The 20,852-nt window shown below is 34.6% G+C and overlaps 1 protein-coding gene across 4 annotated transcripts in view; it reads right to left on the bottom strand.

Annotated features, from left to right (window-relative positions):
• LOC143247646 (uncharacterized) overlaps window positions 1–20,852 on the bottom strand; it is a 35,529-nt gene that overhangs the window by 9,481 nt on the left and 5,196 nt on the right. For all 4 annotated transcript variants that reach the window (XM_076496014.1, XM_076496017.1, XM_076496018.1 and 1 more), the window contains 6 exons: window positions 16,831–16,879; window positions 7,493–7,654; window positions 5,276–5,370; window positions 4,432–4,564; window positions 2,380–2,700; window positions 677–787 (listed from right to left, as the gene is read on the bottom strand). In XM_076496014.1, the coding sequence (XP_076352129.1) occupies window positions 677–787; window positions 2,380–2,700; window positions 4,432–4,564; window positions 5,276–5,370; window positions 7,493–7,654; window positions 16,831–16,879 (871 nt within the window). The remainder of the gene's footprint in view (window positions 1–676; window positions 788–2,379; window positions 2,701–4,431; window positions 4,565–5,275; window positions 5,371–7,492; window positions 7,655–16,830; window positions 16,880–20,852) is intronic.

A 20,852-nucleotide genomic window follows, 5' to 3' on the forward strand; every position in this document is an offset into this window, starting at 1 on the left:
TCGGAACCATTGTCTACTGTTGTGGGAATTTTATCATCTGTCATTAAATTTCAAATTCACCTGAATAAATTATAATTAGGAAGACAGAAATATTTCTAAAACAAATGATTAGAAATTGGAAATCAGACATAGAAAGTTGATACTGATATATATTTGTGATTAAGCACAATAAAAGTTTTATACTCATGTAAAAAGCTTGTTAAAACACATCTTTACACTAGACTGCCATCAAAGAAGTGTAGATCGTTCTAGAATGGTAGAGGGAGCTATACTAGTTTAGATGCTGCAGTGTGTCTGATGGAAGCTAGTCGCACATTCTGAGAAGGTGCAAAACCGAAGGAATATAAACACTGGTGCACTGTTAGTGAAAACATTTTTGCAATGCCTAAAGGGCAGACCAGAACTTAGACAGCTTTGGATAAGTAGAGGTATGATCATTTCGGAATTAGCATTTCCAATTACTCCAGCTATCCAAATAAGCAAAGTATCATAGTTACGATTTCTCATTTTCTTATTTTCAATTATTTCAAATTTGTTCAGCTGAACTGACTAGTGTCACAGCTCATGAACATTATTTAAGGTGCTTAATAAAAGGATAAACTGTAAAAAAAGTCACTTATTGTATATTCCACAATTTATATATTCTATATTTAACTGAAGTTCTGAAATCACTTACGTTTCATTGGTTGTAACAGGTGTTTTCTTAAGAAGAAAAGTCCTAGGAGCACAAAAACCACCAACAAGAATGTCACAACAAAGAAAAGAATTTGTAGGGTGGATGTGTAATCTGTAATAGATAAATAACTATCAACTGTAATTCTCTAATAAACATTAGAAACAATGATTGTGTGTAATGATCCTGAAACATTAGGTGAATACTTTCTCTTAATCTAAATAGTTTAAAAAAACATTTCTTTTCATTCTGAATTTATATCAATATCGCAGTTAAAAACAACCCAATAACAAACAGGTTTGTACTTCTCAATTTATCTTTAAATCAAAAAGTAAAAATCTACCTTGTATCTCAGAATGACTGGTATGGGTATTAACACTATTCTAATGAAGCTGAGAACAATGGTTGACCTTCCTAAGTCATCTTGAAATGTTGTTCTCCGCTTTATTAGTGAAGTGTTAATATCCATACCAGTCATTCTGAGATACACTTACTTCAAGTTGGTTTCTCATCATCAAAAGTAAAAACATCTACCTTCCAAAATTGTTGGATTTCATAAATGTCATAACTTCATAATAATATGAAATAATATTTAATGTAATAGACATGCAAATTCCAGTTTACATATTTTTTTTAATATAGTACTATTACGTTTTTAAATAATGCAAGTTTTTTCTCTTGTTTACAAACATTAATTTATAAAACCATACCAATCTTTCAGTCAATTAACACATCTATTGGCTTCTTAAGAGGTACCTACTTAACTTACAAATGATATTATATTACTGGATGTGTAATGAGTGTACATGCGCTGAGTCAGTACAAGTTATATAATTTAGGTAGACATGACTGAAAGGTCATAAAAATACAAAATAATAAATATATATTATTATGAGACTTAAGCTACTTAGACTAAATATTTCTATTTTTGTATTATAATATGTAGTCATTTTAGCATGAAAGAGCATAATTTATATTCATTTCCTAATTTTTTTTTTTATGATGGTTACGAGATTGGTCAAATGACAGACCCCACATAATTAAAGTAAAGAAAATAACAAAATATAGTCTTACTGAAAACAAACATTTGAATTGTATTTCCAAAGTTTTAGATATTATGCACATATTTGTGAAGAACAGGATTTTAATCATAAAACAAAATCACTTTACTCTCAGACTAATAAACAAAACAGGCTATTTTTACAAACAAATCTTTAATAAAAAATATAGTTTGTTTCTTTACAAAAAAACTTGTAATCTTTACCAAAAGTCTACCAACTTTTGTGAAGATACACATGTTGTATCAAAAGTTATGGTACAAATACTTAGCATGTGCAAATGTGTAGATGAACTTACATATACCAAGCCTGTTGCAAAAGGGTTAATATCACTTCCTCACATTCAGGGTTTTATATTAACAATAGTTCTACTAAATTGTAGTATTAGCATTGTAATATTACCTCTTGTACCACTTTGTTTTTCATTGTTGCTATGACCAAAACTGTCTCCTCTAATGTTATGTTTTAATATGCTAATTCTTATTGTTGGTTAATTTTAATAGTGTCCAATATTGATTTTACCTTTGTCTTGCACAAATAAAGAAAACTTGCTGTTTGAGAACAGTATTTTCAAATAAGAAAGCATAATTAGTAATTAAAAATAAACTTGCACTGCACTTTTACCCTCACAAGGAGATCAGAAAATACCTGACACAGGAATGGCAAAGACTGCAGAACGAGTAACTCCACACGACAGATTCCATTCATTTGACAAGGGTCTAACTGTAACAAAGTAACTTCCAGATGCCACATTTTCAAATGTCACTAACATGTCTCCACTGTGCTTTATGGTTTCTATAGTTGAACTGTATGGATCAGAACCACTGTTCAATTTTCTCAGAGTTATTTCATACCGGTCAAGAGAAAACCTTTCTGGTGCCTTCTGGAACATGACTTCGATCTTGTGTGATAACAACAAACCCAAGTTGACCGACACCAAGCACTTCCATTTACAAATAGAATTTGTAACTATATGTGAAAAAATGAGAAAGAATATACTGAATGGGCTTTTTTTTACTTAATGAAAAATAAAATATTCAGAATATATCACCATCAAAATTGCTCTTATATAGGATTCTGAAAAACAAAAGCACTAAATATAATGAAAGAGGCCTAACTTGTAATTACTTAACAAGAACTTTGTAAGGAAAGAGGCTTAATATGTAACTACTTAACAAGAACTTTGTAAGGAAAGAGGCTTAATATGTAACTACTTAACAAGAACTTTGTAAGGAAAGAGGCTTATCATGCAACTACTTAACAAGAACTTTGTAAGGAAAGAGGCTTATCATGCAACTACTTAACAAGAACTTTGTAAGGAAAGAGGCTTAATATGTAACTACTTAACAAGAACTTTGTAAGGAAAGAGGCTTAATATGTAACTACTTAACAAGAACTTTGTAAGGAAAGAGGCTTATCATGCAACTACTTAACAAGAACTTTGTAAGGAAAGAGGCTTATCATGCAACTACTTAACAAGAACTTTGTAAGGAAAGAGGCTTATCATGCAACTACTTAACAAGAACTTTATAAGGAAAGAGGCTTAACATGCAACTACTTAACAAGAACTTTGTAAGGAAAGAGGCTTATCATGCAACTACTTAACAAGAACTTTGTAAGGAAAGAGGCTTATCATGCAACTACTTAACAAGAACTTTATAAGGAAAGAGGCTTAACATGCAACTACTTAACAAGAACTTTGTAAGGAAAGAGGCTTATCATGCAACTACTTAACAAGAACTTTGTAAGGAAAGAGGCTTATCATGCAACTACTTAACAAGAACTTTGTAAGGAAAGAGGCTTAACATGCAACTACTTAAAAGAACTTTGTAAGGAAAGAGGCTTAATATGTAACTACTTAACAAGAACTTTGTAAGGAAAGAGGCTTATGTAACTACTTAACAAGAACTTTATAAGGAAAGAGGCTTATCATGCAACTACTTAACAAGAACTTTGTAAGGAAAGAGGCTTATCATGCAGCTACTTAACAAGAACTTTATAAGGAAAGAGGCTTATCATGCAACTACTTAACAAGAACTTTGTAAGGAAAGAGGCTTATCATGCAACTACTTAACAAGAACTTTGTAAGGAAAGAGGCTTATTAATCACTGATTGATAATTTGGAAATAAGCACAAAGCTACACAATGGGTTATCTGTTCTCTGCCCACCATGGGTATCGAAACTCAGTTCTTAGTGGTGTGAGTCCACACTGTGCCACTGGAGGGGGCAGGAAAGAGGCTTAACTTGTAACAAGTTAATGAGAAGAAAATTATAATGAGAGTTGCTTGAATTATACAGATATTTTTATAAATAAAAATACCATGAAAAACAAAGATTAATTCCATCCTACAAACCAAACTTTGCCAATGGTTCATCAGCATAATATCTGAAACAGAAAGGAGCAGTTAAACTATTGCTGTACACAGAGGTAAAGTCAATCAGTCAGTGAAGTCTCACTCTTAAAAGGTCCATCCTCCATCACCATTCCACAATTCTCTTATTGGGAAGGATAACATTTACATTCATTTAACAAAAAGAGTGGCATTTGTCACCAACTGTTCCTCACCTTCAGTATTAATAACATGTCAATATTATAGCATTATAATTTTTAGATAGTTCTTCAAAGCATACATGTGGTAGAACAAACATATAAAAAATGGCTACTGAAGGCAAATAACAAAAGCAAATTCAAAACTCACTTATAGTGTTGGGCTTTGGGAACGTGACTGCATAATCCAGAACTTTGTGGGCAGGCAATGACCGAATCTGTAAACGGTAGTTACTGTCCCCATATTCTGTAAGGTAGATGTAACAGTCATAATACAACGAAACCTATAAGAACAAAACAGAATACTCTGAACTGCATGCAGTAAGTATTAGTAGTAATGGCAGTGTAATGATAACTCCTATTAAGTGCAATAAAACAGGATATACTGTTGTGTTTTTTTAAAGTTAACAAATATATAATAACAAACAAAAATGTACATCCTTTTCTACTGAGCACACCCTCTTGTATAACATTTGTTAGCCTATAAGGAACTTACAACACAGGAAGTGAAGTTAAACTTTTCTCATAATGTAAGTCAATGACAGAATTTAAAAAAACCTTCTAACAGTAACAAAAATATATTTACTTACTGTTACTACTGTATAAGGACAAATAACTGTGTAGCATTACTCTTTAAGACAGCATTAATTAATTCTTAGTCTTTGTAACGTTGATAAAAACAATTTTAAAAAGTTTATAGAGCAATGAAGTAAGCTTTCTAGTCATATATATAAAAATGTGTTGTTTTTTTATAAATAGGTTTAAAAGCCTGATTACAGCATTTCTGCAATAAGAGAAAAAGACTTGTTTTACCTCCAGATGTCATATTTCATATTTGCTCGTGTTTTTCCACACATGGATATTTCAGGAATTACAAATCTTGTTCTCTGTGCAGTTTTAGACAGTTTTACTTACCTAGCCCACCTCAAACAGTAGTGTTCCTGAAAACTGTCTTACCTTGCCTCTGACAGTAGTGTTCCTGAGAACTGTCTTACCTTGCCTCTGACAGTAGTGTTCCTGAAGTCAAATATCCTCATACTGGTGTAATTAGTTGATTTTTGTTGCATTAAAATAAGGAATCCTTTGACATCTGGGGAAAAAAATGCATTTGTTGAAACACAAGTGCTTGTGGGTGTATGTGTTCATTTCAAAGAACTACGGTTTACAAGACTGGACAACTGGAAATTGAAATTGATTGTTTTCTCATCTCAAAGCCATATAAGGCTATCTGCTGTGTCCACTGAAGGGTATTGAACCCCTGATTTTAGAGTTGTAAATACAAAAGAAAAAAGCACTGTCCCATTAGGACACCTTTTTTTCTTTTTATAAGTTTTGATATTTTAATCTCAAGTGTTATTTTTATTTCACCAGTGGAAACAAAAGAATTGTAGTGAAGTGTGTAAAACATGTTTAACAAACATGAATAACACTGAAACACAAGTTGTGTTCCTGGATAGTATGTGTTATTTATTAATTGCTTATGTTGTAAAAGTACAGAAAATGGCCATTATTCCCTTCAAACTTTGCTTTTGTGACCTGGATAATGAAATTTAGAAATTAACCTATTTTCTGTGTAAAAACAGGCAAATTTGCATATTTTCATTTACATAAGGTCTGAATAAAACAACATATGAATCAAGATTTACATGTATTTATACTAAAGTTATACACAAACGTTTAGAAGTCAGTAGTTTTTCGAGATTTGCGACTGTAATGTAAATCACTTTCACGTATCAGCCTCCAAATATAGTCTCCCATCATGTTTTCGTTATACGCTCCCAGGTCACAAAAGCAAAATAGGTCTTTTCCATTTACTTTAGGCATAAGTAATTGGGAAATAACACTTTCTGTCCAGGAACAAGAAAAATTAAAAATTTTGTTACATAGTTTAATTAACAAAAATGTTATTGATATCCACTGTGAAGTTAATATTACTTAAGCATACAATGTACATCTCAATAAACACAAATAGCACAAGAGATGACCAAAAACTGACTAGTTCTAAGAACTTGGTGATTAACAAACACAACCTACCACTAAGACATGTTACCAACTAAAAACAATGAAGAATATTAAAAGCTTAGGATAAAAACATGAATGTAATCTGATTTCATAAGCACCAGCTGCAACATTATGGTTCACACATGACTACTACACAGTTACATCAATAAGACTTCTGACTCGTGTCTTTCCTATATACCACATAGGAAATGACATACATACACTTCACATACACACCCACACACACACAAAAACAAAACAACTGATTTCTAGCAAAATCATAACTAATACCTTCAATAAACACTTAAATATATAGAAACAATTCATACAGTGAATGTTAGCAAAGAGAAAAGTTTCTTACTTTAACTTTGTCCATTGCGATAATGTTGGAAAGAAAAAAAATATACATACACTGTAGCTCTAATTAGAGAAAGGAAAACAAAATAAAGCGCATGTCTTGAAATTTGTGTCATTGTTACTTGAACTTCATTGACCTTATATCATTGGCTTTCATTTTACAAAGTACTAATTTTCATAATTATAATAAAAGATTTGTTTATTTACCAAATCATGGTTCCTGTATTAATTTTATATATTGGGTTGAGGAATAATTCGTGAGCGTTTTTTCAAGTTAACAAAATATATTCATAAATGAAACGCTTTCACAAAATATTTCATGTCATTTGGTAGATAATTTTTTGCTCTAATAGATGGTGTGTTTGATTTTCATGTGTCTTTAATTTTTGCTTTCATTTTCAGCTCATTAAATGGAATGTCAAGTGGACAAAATCGAGCATTTTCGACACCATCTGCTTTTCGCATTTAATTTCTTGCAATTTCGTTTAAAACAATGCATACTATATACCTAGGTATTACATGAAATAAAGTATCATAATAAATGTTTTGGGTGTAATGTGTTCATGCATTGAAGTATTGTATAGTCTTGCATGTAATGCTTGAATGAAATTATTTAAAAACGCTCACGAATTATTCCTCAACCTAATAGTTTTAATAACACATTAAAACTGATTTACTCAGTTTCTTTATGTCAGAACCCAATACTTCATCAATTAACACTAAGTATATATCTTCATCAGTACAGAGTCTCAGTTGTACATCATTTCAATGTCGAACAGTAAGGTGTTTATACAAAGTGTCAACACATACAACTATTGTTCATTTATCACCACAGATCATGTAATATTTCTTACCTGATTGTGCAGACGATATTGTAATATTTACTCCCGTGGTATTTAGCAAAGCTTTAGAAACAACATAAGCTTCCAATCCAACCTCGAGACCAGCATCTTCTTGTGTTTTCACAACCTGCGGCTCATTTACGATCCAGGACTTTGAAGAAACTACGTCTATGGCTAGAGATGGTTGTCAAAAAATATTTTAAACATAGTTGCAAAGAGGTCAAAAATACCAAATTTAATAGTGGAGAAAAAAAATGCTAAACAAATTGCAGCTAAGCCTAAAATAATGAATGTATTAAGAAAATAGTTGCTTAAGATTGATTGTCTGAAGTTTGTGCAAACCTTCATGAAGGCTATTTGGCAATAGTTGTCCCAAATTTAGCAGTGATAGACTAGATGGAAGGGAGTTAGTAAACATCACCCACCACAAGCTGTTAGGCTACTCTTAGCGACAAACAGTGGGATTGACTGTTGCAATACAATGTCCCCATGGCTGGAAGATCATGCAGGTTTGATGTAGTGGGGATTCAAACCTGCAACCTGTGAATTACAAGCCAAGCACCCTAACCATCAGATCATGCCAGGCTGGATAGAGTTAAACAAAATGATTTTAGAACATGATGTAAAACATTTAAATTTGTCTTCATGGGCTATGTTGAAAGGGTTATGAGTGACAGTAGTTATCATGAAAACGTTCTCAGTTCCTCTGCAGATACTTGAGGATGAAACTGAAAATTTAAGTCAAGCTTACTTTCTTTCAACACGACAGCTTTCAATATGCTGAATGCAACTGTAGTTAAATTTGAAGATGTACATAGGCTGAGTACCTTATATTAAAATAATTTCAGCCCCTCACCATGTTGTTACAATCCTTATCTCCATGTCTGGTTATATTCTATCTGATGGTTGTATCATAATTCCCTATTACAAAAGTCTCCATCACAAGACTATCAGTGCCACTCCTCCCTTTAGTCTTTCCATAATCCATAAGTAGACAGCAATGTCCTAGTGTCTGTTTCAAAAAGTAATCTCACAGTAATCCATAGGTACTCAAATCCCAAAAACTGGTTGATGAAAGCAGCTTGTGACCCTTTTTGATAATGTTCATATTATTGGTGGGACAAGTGAATAACTTTTATCACTTAACATTGTATTCACAGGTTATAACCTGTTACAAGATGCTGCACTCTGCTTACAACAGATATGGTGAAACTTGAATGTCTCTTTCTCAACGATCCTGGTACCTTTAGTTAATCCATATTTCCTTTTCAATGACCATTTTCATTTTTTCTTTAACTCTCTCAACACGGGTTTGGTCAATTTGACTGACCATGTGACCTCTTTGTACTCTTTTAAAGTCTCTATAGATTTAATACTTCTGACTTTCAATATAGTGTCTATCTTCACAAAATTTGGCAGTCTTTTGGTTGGTTGGTTGATTTATTGTTTTATGGCACAAAGCAGCTAGGCTATCTGCGCCAAACGTCCGGTAAAAAGGTAAAAACAAATTAAATGTAGTAAAATACATAAAAGGGAATGAAGGTAAAACAAAACATCACTGAAAAACAGAAAAAGCATAAAACCAATGTTGACACCTAGTCTACAATGTTAAGAGAGAAAGCAGAGTAAGAGAAGTTGTAAAGGACTTTCTCTAGCATAATGGTAATGATCATAACCTGCCAGGACGACAAACAGGTAAGTACAAGAACCACCGTCAGTCACCTGAAGTTGGCCTTTCCAGTCCTGGTTCTGGGTTATGTGTCATAACAGCCATTATCAAAAGGTAAAGTAATAAAAGTTTTAAAAGACATGTACCAAAATCGTAATAATAATTAGTCAAATGTCCGGTAAAAAGGTAAAAGTAAAGTATGTGTAGTAAAATTCATAAAAGGAAATGAAGGTAAAAACAAAACAGCAATTAAAAACATAAAATGGCATAAAACTGATGTTGACATCCAGTCTATAAAGTTGTAAAGGACTTTCTGTAGCAGAATGGTAATGATCATAACCTGCCAGAAAGACTAACAGGTAAGTACAAGAACCACCGTCAGTCACCTGAAGTTGGTCTTTCCAGTCTTGGTTCCGGGTTATGTCATTATGGCCAATACCAAAGGGTAAAGTAATAAAAGTGTTAAAAGACATGCAGCAAAATTGTAATAACAACTCGCCAAGATGACTAACGGGTAGTTCAAACAGCAGCATTAGTCACCTGAAGTTGGCCTTTCCAGTCCTGATGTTGAGTTATTTAACATTCTGGCCATTGTCCAATTTCAAATCAACTAGAGAGATTAAGACTCTTAAAAGGGAACCACAATTAAAAAGGTGTAATGAATAAATATCAAACACTTAAATCAGGTTAAAAAGATTAATGGCTATTAAAAAACTAAAAACTTTTTCAAGGTGGACAGTGTCACCGTCACCAATAACACAGTCCAATTTTACGGACAAATATTGGGACAGAACATGTTTAAAATAGTGTTGTCTTTGAGAGTCGTAACAATGGCAAGACAGTAAAATGTGGCTTATTGTGACCCGAGTCTTACACAAACTACACACTGGTGCAACAGTTCCAGATAAAAGAAAATGAGTTAAAAACTGTGACCAATGTGTAGTCTAGTTAAAACAACTTCCTCCTTCCGAACTTTACGGAAGCTAGACGGCCAAAGCCCAATACAGGGTTTTATTTGGAAGAGCTTGTTGTCGCGTTGCTCACTCCAAGTGGACTGCCAGCTGGCACGGAGCTGAGCCTTGAATACAGGACCATAGTCCATGTATGGAATAGGCACAGTGGTGATAGTGCCAGAGCAGATAGATTTAGCTACCTATCTGCAAGCTTGTTCCCACGAATACCAACATGGCCTGGTATCCAGAAAAACTGGATAGAAGTAGCTGTTAATGAGAAATGGGCCAGTCAGTTTTGAATATCAGCGAGAACAGGTTGTGAACCAACATGAAGTGATTCCAGGGCCAGCAGAGAACCAAGAGAGTCAGTATAAATAGTGCAGTTTAAGTACTGCTTAGCTTCTATGTGGTCCAGGGCAAGAGATATGGTGTACAGTTCAGCAGTGAACACAGAAGCTGTAGAGGGGATTTTGCGCGCAACCACCGAACCAAAACAAACCATTACAGAGATCACAGTCATATGATTTTGAACAACCCATATAAACAGGAATGGAAAAATTGTTCGAAAGATGTTCAATTAATAAAAGACGATACTTCCAATCGGGAGTATCTACTTTTCTCAGATGACTTAAAGAAAGGTGACATTTGGGGACTGAAATAAACCATGGTGGGACGGGCTGACCAGTGGATACTGCAATGTTATCCAAGGACAGACCCAATTCATCCATCTGCGCCTGGATATGAAAGCCAAAAGGAGCAATGGCAGATCATCTGTTCTGAAAACGTATGGCCAACCAAGGAAGGAAAACACAACCCCAGGTGGGATGCTGTGATGAGGAACTAAGTTTCGAAGCATATAGTAAAGACAGGTGCAAACGGCAAAGGTGCAAAGAAGGTTCATAAGACTCGATGTATAAGTTCTGAACTGGGGAGGTGCGGAAAGCCCCATTGCAGAGCCGAAGTTCTTGATGATGAATGGGGTCCAGCATCTTTAAGGCCGAGGGCCTGGCAAGGCCATAGACCAGTGATCCAGAGTCCAGTTTCGATCGAATAAAAGCACAATATATCTTTAGCATAGAACATCTATCTGTTCCCCAAGTGGTGGTAGAGGACATGGAGGATGTTCAGTGCTCTTGTACATTTGACTCGTAGAAGGGACAGAGATGGGTGTTGAAATTGATTCATGAACTTTTTTAACCATGGAGGTCAAAAGGCTTTTCATTTGTTTTGACAACAATTCTCTTGGGGGTACAGAGAGATCTGTCTGCACTCCCACTGTAGTAGTGAAATGAAGTGTAGCAGCACATGTCCAAGATGAACCAGTGGACAGCACTTTTCGAGCCTCAGAATAAGTAATGTTATGAATCGTTTTCAAACGCTGAATCTTTTTCTTCCAACCATTTAGGGCAAGAACGAAAGTTGGACGGATGAGAGCCATTGCAATTGACACAATGTAGGTCAGTTTCATACTCATAAGCATCATGGTTCTTGCCACCACAACGCGCCCATGTCAGGGAAGCACAACATGACATCCTTGAGTGACCGAATCTCTGACACTGGAAACATTGCAGAGGGTTTGAAATGTACGGCTGTAACCTACAATTAAGATAACCTGCCTTGATGGTGGCAGGTGGATGTGGTGATGTAAATGTCAAAATGAGGATATTGGTCTGCAAAGTAACTCCATCTTTGCGAGTGAAGATACGCCTCACTACAGAAACACCTTAAGTACAGAAACCAACAAGAATCTTTGACTCGGGGATGTTCTTCAAATCCGTCTCAACAATAACTCCTCGTGATGAATTCAAAGTAGCATGAGATGTAACCTCAATAGGTATATCCCCAATCACCTTTGATTGGAAGAGGAGTTCACTGTGTTTACATATGGATGGTTCCAGCAATATGTTACCAGAGCAAAGGATATCGTAGAAATGTGTTGAGTTTTTAGGAATACACTGAGCAGCTGCTTGTATAATACAGTCAGTTACCTCTGCCACACAGTCGTCTATTGATGGCAGGATCAAGTTCTGCAAGAGCATTGAAAGTGTACCAGTCTGCCTGATCCAGCTTCCACTGAGGCACGCAGGTAAGGTGGCATCGACCACGGCCAGACTCTTTCAAAAGTATAGGAAAATGATCACTGCCTCAAGGATTATTGTCAAACCTCCGTGAAAAATGGGAGAATAATGAAGGGGAGCAAACCGAGAGATCAATAGCAGTAAAGGACTGACTAGGTGCATGAAAATAAGTGGAATAACCAGTATTGAAAAGAGAAAGATTGTGATCAGAGAGCATATGCTCCACAGAGCGACCCCTCCTATCAATAACAGTACTTCCCCAGAGGGGATGATGTCCATTAAAGTCCCCCAGGATTAGAAAGGGAGACGGCAACTGTTCAACGAGAGCAGAGAGCATCAAGGTATGATTGATCATATGTCTCTCCATGGGAAAGGTAGAGAGAACAAACAGTGATGGTATGACCCAAGATAACACAAATGTCTACAGCCTCCATCACTTGTCCATCACACAGCCCATCATTTCTGTACAGAGTAAACTGCCAAAAGGTGACTGTATCGGCAGGTTTTAGAAATGTTTCTTGTAAGGAAAGACATACAGGATGGTAGGAAGCAATCAGTGTTTTGATGTCATCCAGATTAGAACGTAAAAAACCTCGACAGTTCCATTGTATCAAGGTGGCCATTTTTAATGACGGGTAGGAGAAGTGGCTGGAGAATCCTTCTGTTTACGACAATGTCTTTTTTCCTTAGTGTCCATATTTGGAGGAGGTCTATCAACCTCCATGGATCCTGCCCTGGGTCAATTGGGCAGGTATTTGTTGTTGGAAGAGGATTCTAGTGAATGAGGATGCAAACAAATGATTGTTATGCATCTTGGGGTAGGAGGAAAAGATGTATCTGAAGAAATGCCTGTATTTGAAACCAAAAGGATGTGGATCTTGGGATTTGTTGGAATGTATGAGAGGAACAGAGATGGGTGTAGAAGTTGATTCATCAATCTTTTTAACCATGGAGATCAAAAGGCTTTTCATTTGTTTTGAAAACGATTCTCTTGGAGGTACAGAGAGATCTGTCTGCACTCCCACTGTAGTTGTGGAATGAATTGCAGCAGCATATGTCCAAGATGAAGCGGTGGACAGCAATTTCCGAACCTCGGGATAACTAATGTTATAAGTCGTTTTCAAAAGCTGCACTTCTTTCTCCTCCAACCATTTTGGGCAAGAACAAAAGTAGGAAGGGTGAGAACCATTACAGTTGACACAATGTGGGTCCGTGTCACACTCATAGGCATCATGGTCCTTGCCACCACAATGAGCACATGTCAGGGAACCACGACATGACGTCTTTGAGTGGCTGAACCTCTGACATTGGTAACATCAGAGAGGGTTTGGAAGATACGGCCGTACCCAGCAATTTAGATTACCTGCCTTGATGGTGGCAGGTACACGTGGTGATGTAAATTTCAAAATGAGGATATTGGTCAGCATCATAATTCCATCTTTGCGAGTGGAGATGCGCCTCACTGCAGAAACTCCTTGAGTGGAGAAACCAGCGAGAATCTCTGACTTCGGGACGTTCTTCAAATCCCTCTCAAAAATAACTCCTCGTGATGAATTCAAAGAAGCATGAGGTGTAACCTCAATAGGTACATCCCCAATTGCCTTTGAATTCAAGAGAAGTTTACTCTGTTGGGATGTGGATGTTTCACCAAATGTCTCCAGATTGAAGCTTCTTTACCGACTTTGGAGAGCCAGCAAGTCCCTCTAGTCCCTTCTGAATAAAAAAGGGGGACATTTGCCCTAAAGGTTTGTCTGAAAGAGAATGTAATATAAGAAAATGAGGATGCGTGTGTTACAGATGTTGAAGATTGCTGCTCAGAGTCTTCAAGACGTGGTCGCTTACCTATTGACGGTTTTTTCACTATTTTATTTAAATTTTTCGTAGGAGGATCCATAGGAAAAAAGGATAATTTCGGTACCCACTGACCCAACCCACCATAGAGCCCTACAAGAGGACGCACTACAATGTCATGCAAGAACATTGCAGCAACACCAGAGTTTCATTAGCACTATACCCAAACACCAGCATCAGACACAATGTCCACAACTCCCGTTGAGAACTTCCAACACTGGTACTTGGTTGACTCTAGCCCAAGTGGACCAGCCAAATGACCCAAGAGGGGGCCACCTAAAGGCCGCCCGGCTGCAGGAATTCAAGACCAAAGTGGTGTGTTGGGGTTGGACCCCTCAATCACCAGGATCCTCTCCTCCCCTTCATGGGTCCCCACGCACAGCAAACATGTGGGTGGATGTTTAGATCCCAGAGGAGGTAACCAGAAAGAACAGAGCTTCCCTGGGAGGTTCCCTCACCATGTGCAGGAATCCACACTGAGGGGTGCAAGTCTTTTACATACAAAAAAAATAGTGTTTTTTAGTGAAATGTTCTTAAGAAACTAAAATAAAGTTTGGGCAATGAATATATAGAGTATCTGTTTTAAACAGTCCACGTGTAAAGTAATTTATGTTAAAATTAACAAGACCTTTCTTCATCTCAAACATCAAGTTTCCTTTGCATCATCCATAAAGCCTACTAAATACATTTCAAATGTTTTTTCCAGTAACATTTTATATTTTACCTGTTATTTTCTCTACTCCAACTGAAAACTGGATCGGTCAATTTGACCACTTTCATAACCACCAATATAAAAAATCAAGAGAGACCTAAAATAACCTTTTTTTTTTCTAAAATGACTTCAAATTGTAACATGAAACTACATTACTTTATCAACAGAATACACATATTTATAATTAACTATTAATTTTTTATTGACCTTAGAACCATGTCTAACTGCTATCCACCACAATAAGTTGAAATTGTTCTGAAAACATTCGACTCAAGTTACATTAACATCAAATTACATTATCTACATACTGTTTGTGTGCATGCCTTTTGTACCATTTTTATTATATTATTTATTTTACCTAATATAATCTTAACTAACATAAAAAGATCCATATTTTATTGTTAGTTTTATAATAATAGATAAATGATAAACGTGAATAACAAGAAATAAAGCCAATCTTATTTTTTTCTTGCTGTCAACTGTCCAGGACATTTAAGCCTACATAATGTATACTAATAGTAGTACATTAAATAAGTTTTTAATTAATTAAATAATGTACCAAACAACATAAGACCAGTAATATGCAAAAAGCAGACCATTTACTCTAATTCTCACAATTTTTATGGATTTCTGACTATGAGATAAAAGCCAATACAAATTCACCCAACCTTGCCATTGTGATTCCCATGGAAACCAAAGTTGTATCATAAATAAAATTGACACTTATCTATTCAGAACACAACAACATCACTTGATGTATGAAAACCTTGACTTTCTACTGGTTAAAGGTACTATGCAACTAAATGTAAAAGAAAACTATTAACAAAGCCTGAAATAATTCATGCTGACAAGAAACCCACTTGATGTAAAAATCTATCTCAAGACAGCTAGTATGGGTATTAACACTTTTATTAAAATAAAGCAGAGAACATTTCAACCTTCTTAGGTTAACCTGAATATCAAAACGTTCTCTACTTTATCTTAATAAAAGTTTTAACACCCATACCAGCCATCTTGAGATACATAAAGCCTGAAAGAAATGATGTGGTAGGTAGATGTGTGATTTTCTATTTATAGCTGTGTATCCAAAGACAATTGAAAACTACAATAATTATAGTTGGTCCAAGAAATGATGATTTTAGATTGAGTAATTTATGTTTATTTCCTTACATCTTGAAGGGGTGATGGATGAAATACAGGAGATGCCTCGAGATAATATGTTACACACAGGAGATGCCTCGAGATAACGTGTTACACACAGGAGATGCATCGAGATAACGTGTTACACACAGGAGATGCCTCGAGATAATGTGTCACAGACAGGAGATGCCTCGAGATAATGTGTCACACACAGGAGATGCCTCGAGATAATGTGTCACACAAGGGGAAATTTATAAAAATATTCCTTTACACAATTAAAACTTAAAACCTACATACTATTAAGACATGGATTATTAGCTAACTGTTTATCACATATTAATTGGTATAACATAAACCAAACGTACCTTAATACATTTTTGAATGTAAGACACTAAAACTTTCTGTTATGTGCTGTAAATAATATCCAGGTTAAAAAAGTTAAAAAAAACCTTTCAACAGTTTTTCAGAAGACGATGATTAAATAAAAAGAAAATTTATAAATATTTTTGCTAGTTGTTATATATGATGCAATTTATCAAACACAATTTATTATTGACAAGTGTAACAATATGAAGTTAAAATATGATAGTTTCAATATCAGTTTCTTTCCCATCTTAACACTGTTATACTGTTACCAACAATAAAACTATACCTGAATTATGCTCTGTCTGGATGCAGTGTTACTACTTGGAATTAATACAAGCAGTCTTTTATTTGTACCCACAATTTTTATGTCTCACATCAGGAGGAGTTCTTAAAGGGTTGGGAATAAATAAAAAGGAATGAATGACCTGTACAAATTGCATTTTTTTTACAAAAAAAAACAAACCACCCGTGTACAACAACCTTGAAGTTACAAAACATTCCTTAAAGTAAGTTTTACTAATTATTGTTTTTCATTCATAATTGTTTTTTAATTATAAAGAAAACATCAAAATGCAGCTTACCTGTTTTAGTAGGATAAATTACACAAGATTTATCAATGTCTCCTGGTATCTACAGAAATTAAAATAAAATTGTATAATACACAAACACCACATCAGCTGGAGAAAAAACAACATGGATTTAGCACACATTTTAATAAAATCTAGAAAACTTTAAAAAGTCAATAGACTTGAAAAAACTGTTATATACATCAGGTATACAACGGCTTTCTAAATACTTTAAAGTTTGCTGTTTAATCATACGTTTGTTCACCTAGCTACATCAGGGTTACCTGTATATAACCATCCCCCACTTTTGAACTAATAGGCTAAGGGAAGGGAACTAGTCAACTTCACACATCCCGCCAACACCTATTTGGCTACTCATGTTAATCTGTTATCAGTAGCACCTGATTGTTACTTTTATATTACATCCATAACCATGACATCTGGAACTCATTTTTGCTGCAAAAGGCCACAAGCTATGAATCCTTAGATTCACAGTCTAAGTATTGTACTAACTGCTAGGCTAAACTGGTACTTCCTTGTAGAATGTATGTTCATAAGCTGAATGTTTATCCACAATATTTGGAATGTACACAGAATAAAAACGGAGAAATGAACTCACCACTAACAAATGTAAAGTCACTTCCACAAGCCTTTGAATTAACATTTGTTCAATATTAATAAATACTTTAGTGTTTTATAAAACGAGACTGAACAAAAAAATTTGTCTAACATGTTATAAATATCTATACAACTTTGTCACTACACAAGGAAATAAAATTACTGCGACTGAACTAATCAAGTTTTTGAGTGGATTCTCTCTATTAAAACACAGTTCTCTGTAACAACTTTTATCCCAACTAGTTTGAGGTTGAATAGTAATTTTGGAAGTTTAGAATTTTCTTTAACCCTGGTGGCCAGCACGTTCTGCAACGAGGATTCAAACATGTGACCTTCAGATTGCAAGTCAAGCACCCTAACCACTAGGCCTTACAACATAACCATAACAATTATGATGTTGCTATATTCTTGGATATTTTCTTTCATATTAAATGTGCACACTAATAAAGAAGTAAGTACTTGAATCACTTTAGTTGCAAATCAAGGACATAAATTATTTTATTTGAAGATAAATATCTCTCATGGTTAATCACTTTTAATATTTCTGAATTTTTTTTAGACAGAATCAAGTTGGAAACATGGATGATGTGCCATAACAGTTCTTCCAAGTTTTTACTCCAGTTAAGATTCACAACTAACATCAACTGATCATTTCTTCTCAGGTTTCTATTCTGTATTGCAAATATACTTTTTTTTTTTTTACTTTACATAATCACGTGTGAGTAATAAAAATAATGTTTTATTAAGGCATCATTTTAAACATGTTAATGAAAATAGTAATATTAACGTTTCTATATGCAGTCTAGTCCACTATTATAAGAATTGTTATAATAAACAAAAAAGACAAATGACTATTTCCTCAATACAAGAGCTAGCTATGTTATTTGTCAACAGATGTTACGGTACAAGTGCCTTTTGTAAGTTAATGAAACAAGACTACAATTAATTAGTTTTGTCATACCACATTATTATTTGTAGAAATGTTTCTAAAGTAGGTGGGAGTCTAGAGGTCTTCCCCCAGGAGTTGAGGAGTCTTTGCCCCCAATAAAAATAGAAGTTATGTATTTTCAAGACAGCTATATCTACCTTTTAGAGTTAAATTTTATGCAGTTTAGAACAGGTAAACTTTGGAGGAACATTAACCCAAAGAAACTTGTTTCAAAATGAGTGTGTGTTCTTGCATTTTGTGTAAAGCTACATAAGTGCTACATGTGCTTATTTAGCAGTGTAAAACTAGAGGGAAGACAGCTAGTCATCACCACTCAACACCAACTCATGGGCTACTCTCTTTACCAACAAACATTGGGATTGACCATCACATGATAATACTTACATGGCTACAAGGGGAGAATGTTTGGTGTGATGGGGATTCGTTTCTACAACCCTAAGATTGCGAGTTGAGTCACATTTTAAAATAAAACTATATAGTTCCTCTCCCATCCTTAATACAATAAATTGGAACATTTAATATTACTACAAACTGCTCTGATAAAATAGTATTTAAATACAAATTATTGATGAAGTTAGTAATTATATAAATATAGTGGTTGCTTTGCAAAAAGTAACTGGGTGTGAATGAATATATTACTTGGAGAAATCCCCAACCACCCAGGGGATTTTGACAGTACTAAGTACATTATACTGTTTAAAAACTGATCAATTCCTCAGTGTGCTTCTTTCAAGAAGAAACAAGCATAACAGTATTTCAACCAAGCTATGTCCACCACATATTAGTCACATACTCTATTTGTTATAACAAGGATTTTTATTCTATGAATACTTTTTGTCAGTTAGCAAAGCATGATTCTCATTTTCATAGATATTAGCATAAGACCTATTAATTTTTAACACAAAATAATTTAAGTCCTTTAAGATCTGTCAAGAGTAGTGCATATTAGTGTTTCAACCACACTATGTCCATCTTGTGCATATCTGACGCTGTATATCCCTCAGTACAGAGCTCGTCAGACTATCTGAACAAACTAAACGTAGGAGAAATTAGAACACTACATATACCCTTTGTTACAAGAACAGTTATGATGTGTATGCCTTGTACAAGTTAGTGAAGAACTGTAATAATTATACCATTTTATTAAACATCTGAAAATCAGAATTACATAGTGTTTGGTTTTGTTAAGTACAAAGCTACACAATAAACAATCTATGCTTTGTCCAGTTTTTAGTATCATGAAACACAAGACTTACTACTGAGCCACCAGGGGTCTACAGTATTTGGAATAAAAATTTTGTTTTCTCCACTATTAAAGTTCACAAATTACCATTTAAATACACGAATAGTCTACAAGGACACATTCGGTCCTCTAATGTTTTTCTTGTTCACACACCCTTGAGAAAAGTCAAAATTTAAACCCAACTTTGATTTTTCAGGAAACATTCACTTCTCCGACTCTCTTATAAAGTACCTACTGATAGCAATTCATTCCATAAGGCAACTACCTTGTTACATAAAACTAAGTAAAGTCTGTCTTCCATAAAACAAACTTTTTTCATCCTATTGTCTTCAGAATACCACATGACACAGAGGACTCTGATGCATCAATCCCAGATAATATTGTAACCTTAAAAAGGGTCACCTCTTACCCTTTTACTCTTTTCTTGAAAAAACAACTTAAGAAATTTCAACCAACTGTTACAAGATAACCATTCCTCGCTTGGAACCACTTTAATAACCATTATCCCCTCTTAACTAGAGACCAAAGCTGTACACATATGTAGAAATGGCTCGTTTGGATCGAGAAAATGTTTATGTAGAGGAGCGAACAACATTTCGACCTTTAAGGTCAAAACGTTGTTCGCTCCTCTACGTAAAAAAGGTTTTCAACCCAAACGAGCCGTTTTTACATAAATATTTTTCTCTACAAGTGGGTTTTCTAGACATTACTGATTATTTCATCAAAGCTGTACACAGTATTCAATGTGATACCTATCTAATGATTTCTACATGAATAATTATCTCTGACTTGAAATTAACATCTATAAATACACTTTAAAATTGTATATGCTTTACTATTAACAACAGAGTGCCACCATGACAGCCTGAGTGATTTAGCCACTACCATGACCCTATTCTTTAATTGTACCCATCTACATTAAATGTGTGATCCAAGTTGTGATAATCCATATGTATTATATTACAATTTCTATAAATCTATAATGGCAGCTTATCTGCCAAACATTTATTCAACTTGTAACTGATCCAAGTCATACTGTAATATTTCAGTACAACCGGATGTACCCAATAGTTTAATGTCTCTACACACTATGTTAATTTAATAATTACGCTCCTCTTAAAATAAATAATGTAAATTAGAAAAAAAACAGGTCCAACCACTGACTCTTGAAGTAAATCACTAGTAACAAGCGTCCAGTTTGAACAAATATTTGCTAACGATAAACCA

Source organism: Tachypleus tridentatus, chromosome 3 (genome assembly GCF_004210375.1).
Source record: "Tachypleus tridentatus isolate NWPU-2018 chromosome 3, ASM421037v1, whole genome shotgun sequence".
Classification (NCBI taxonomy): Eukaryota; Metazoa; Arthropoda; class Merostomata; order Xiphosura; family Limulidae; genus Tachypleus; species Tachypleus tridentatus.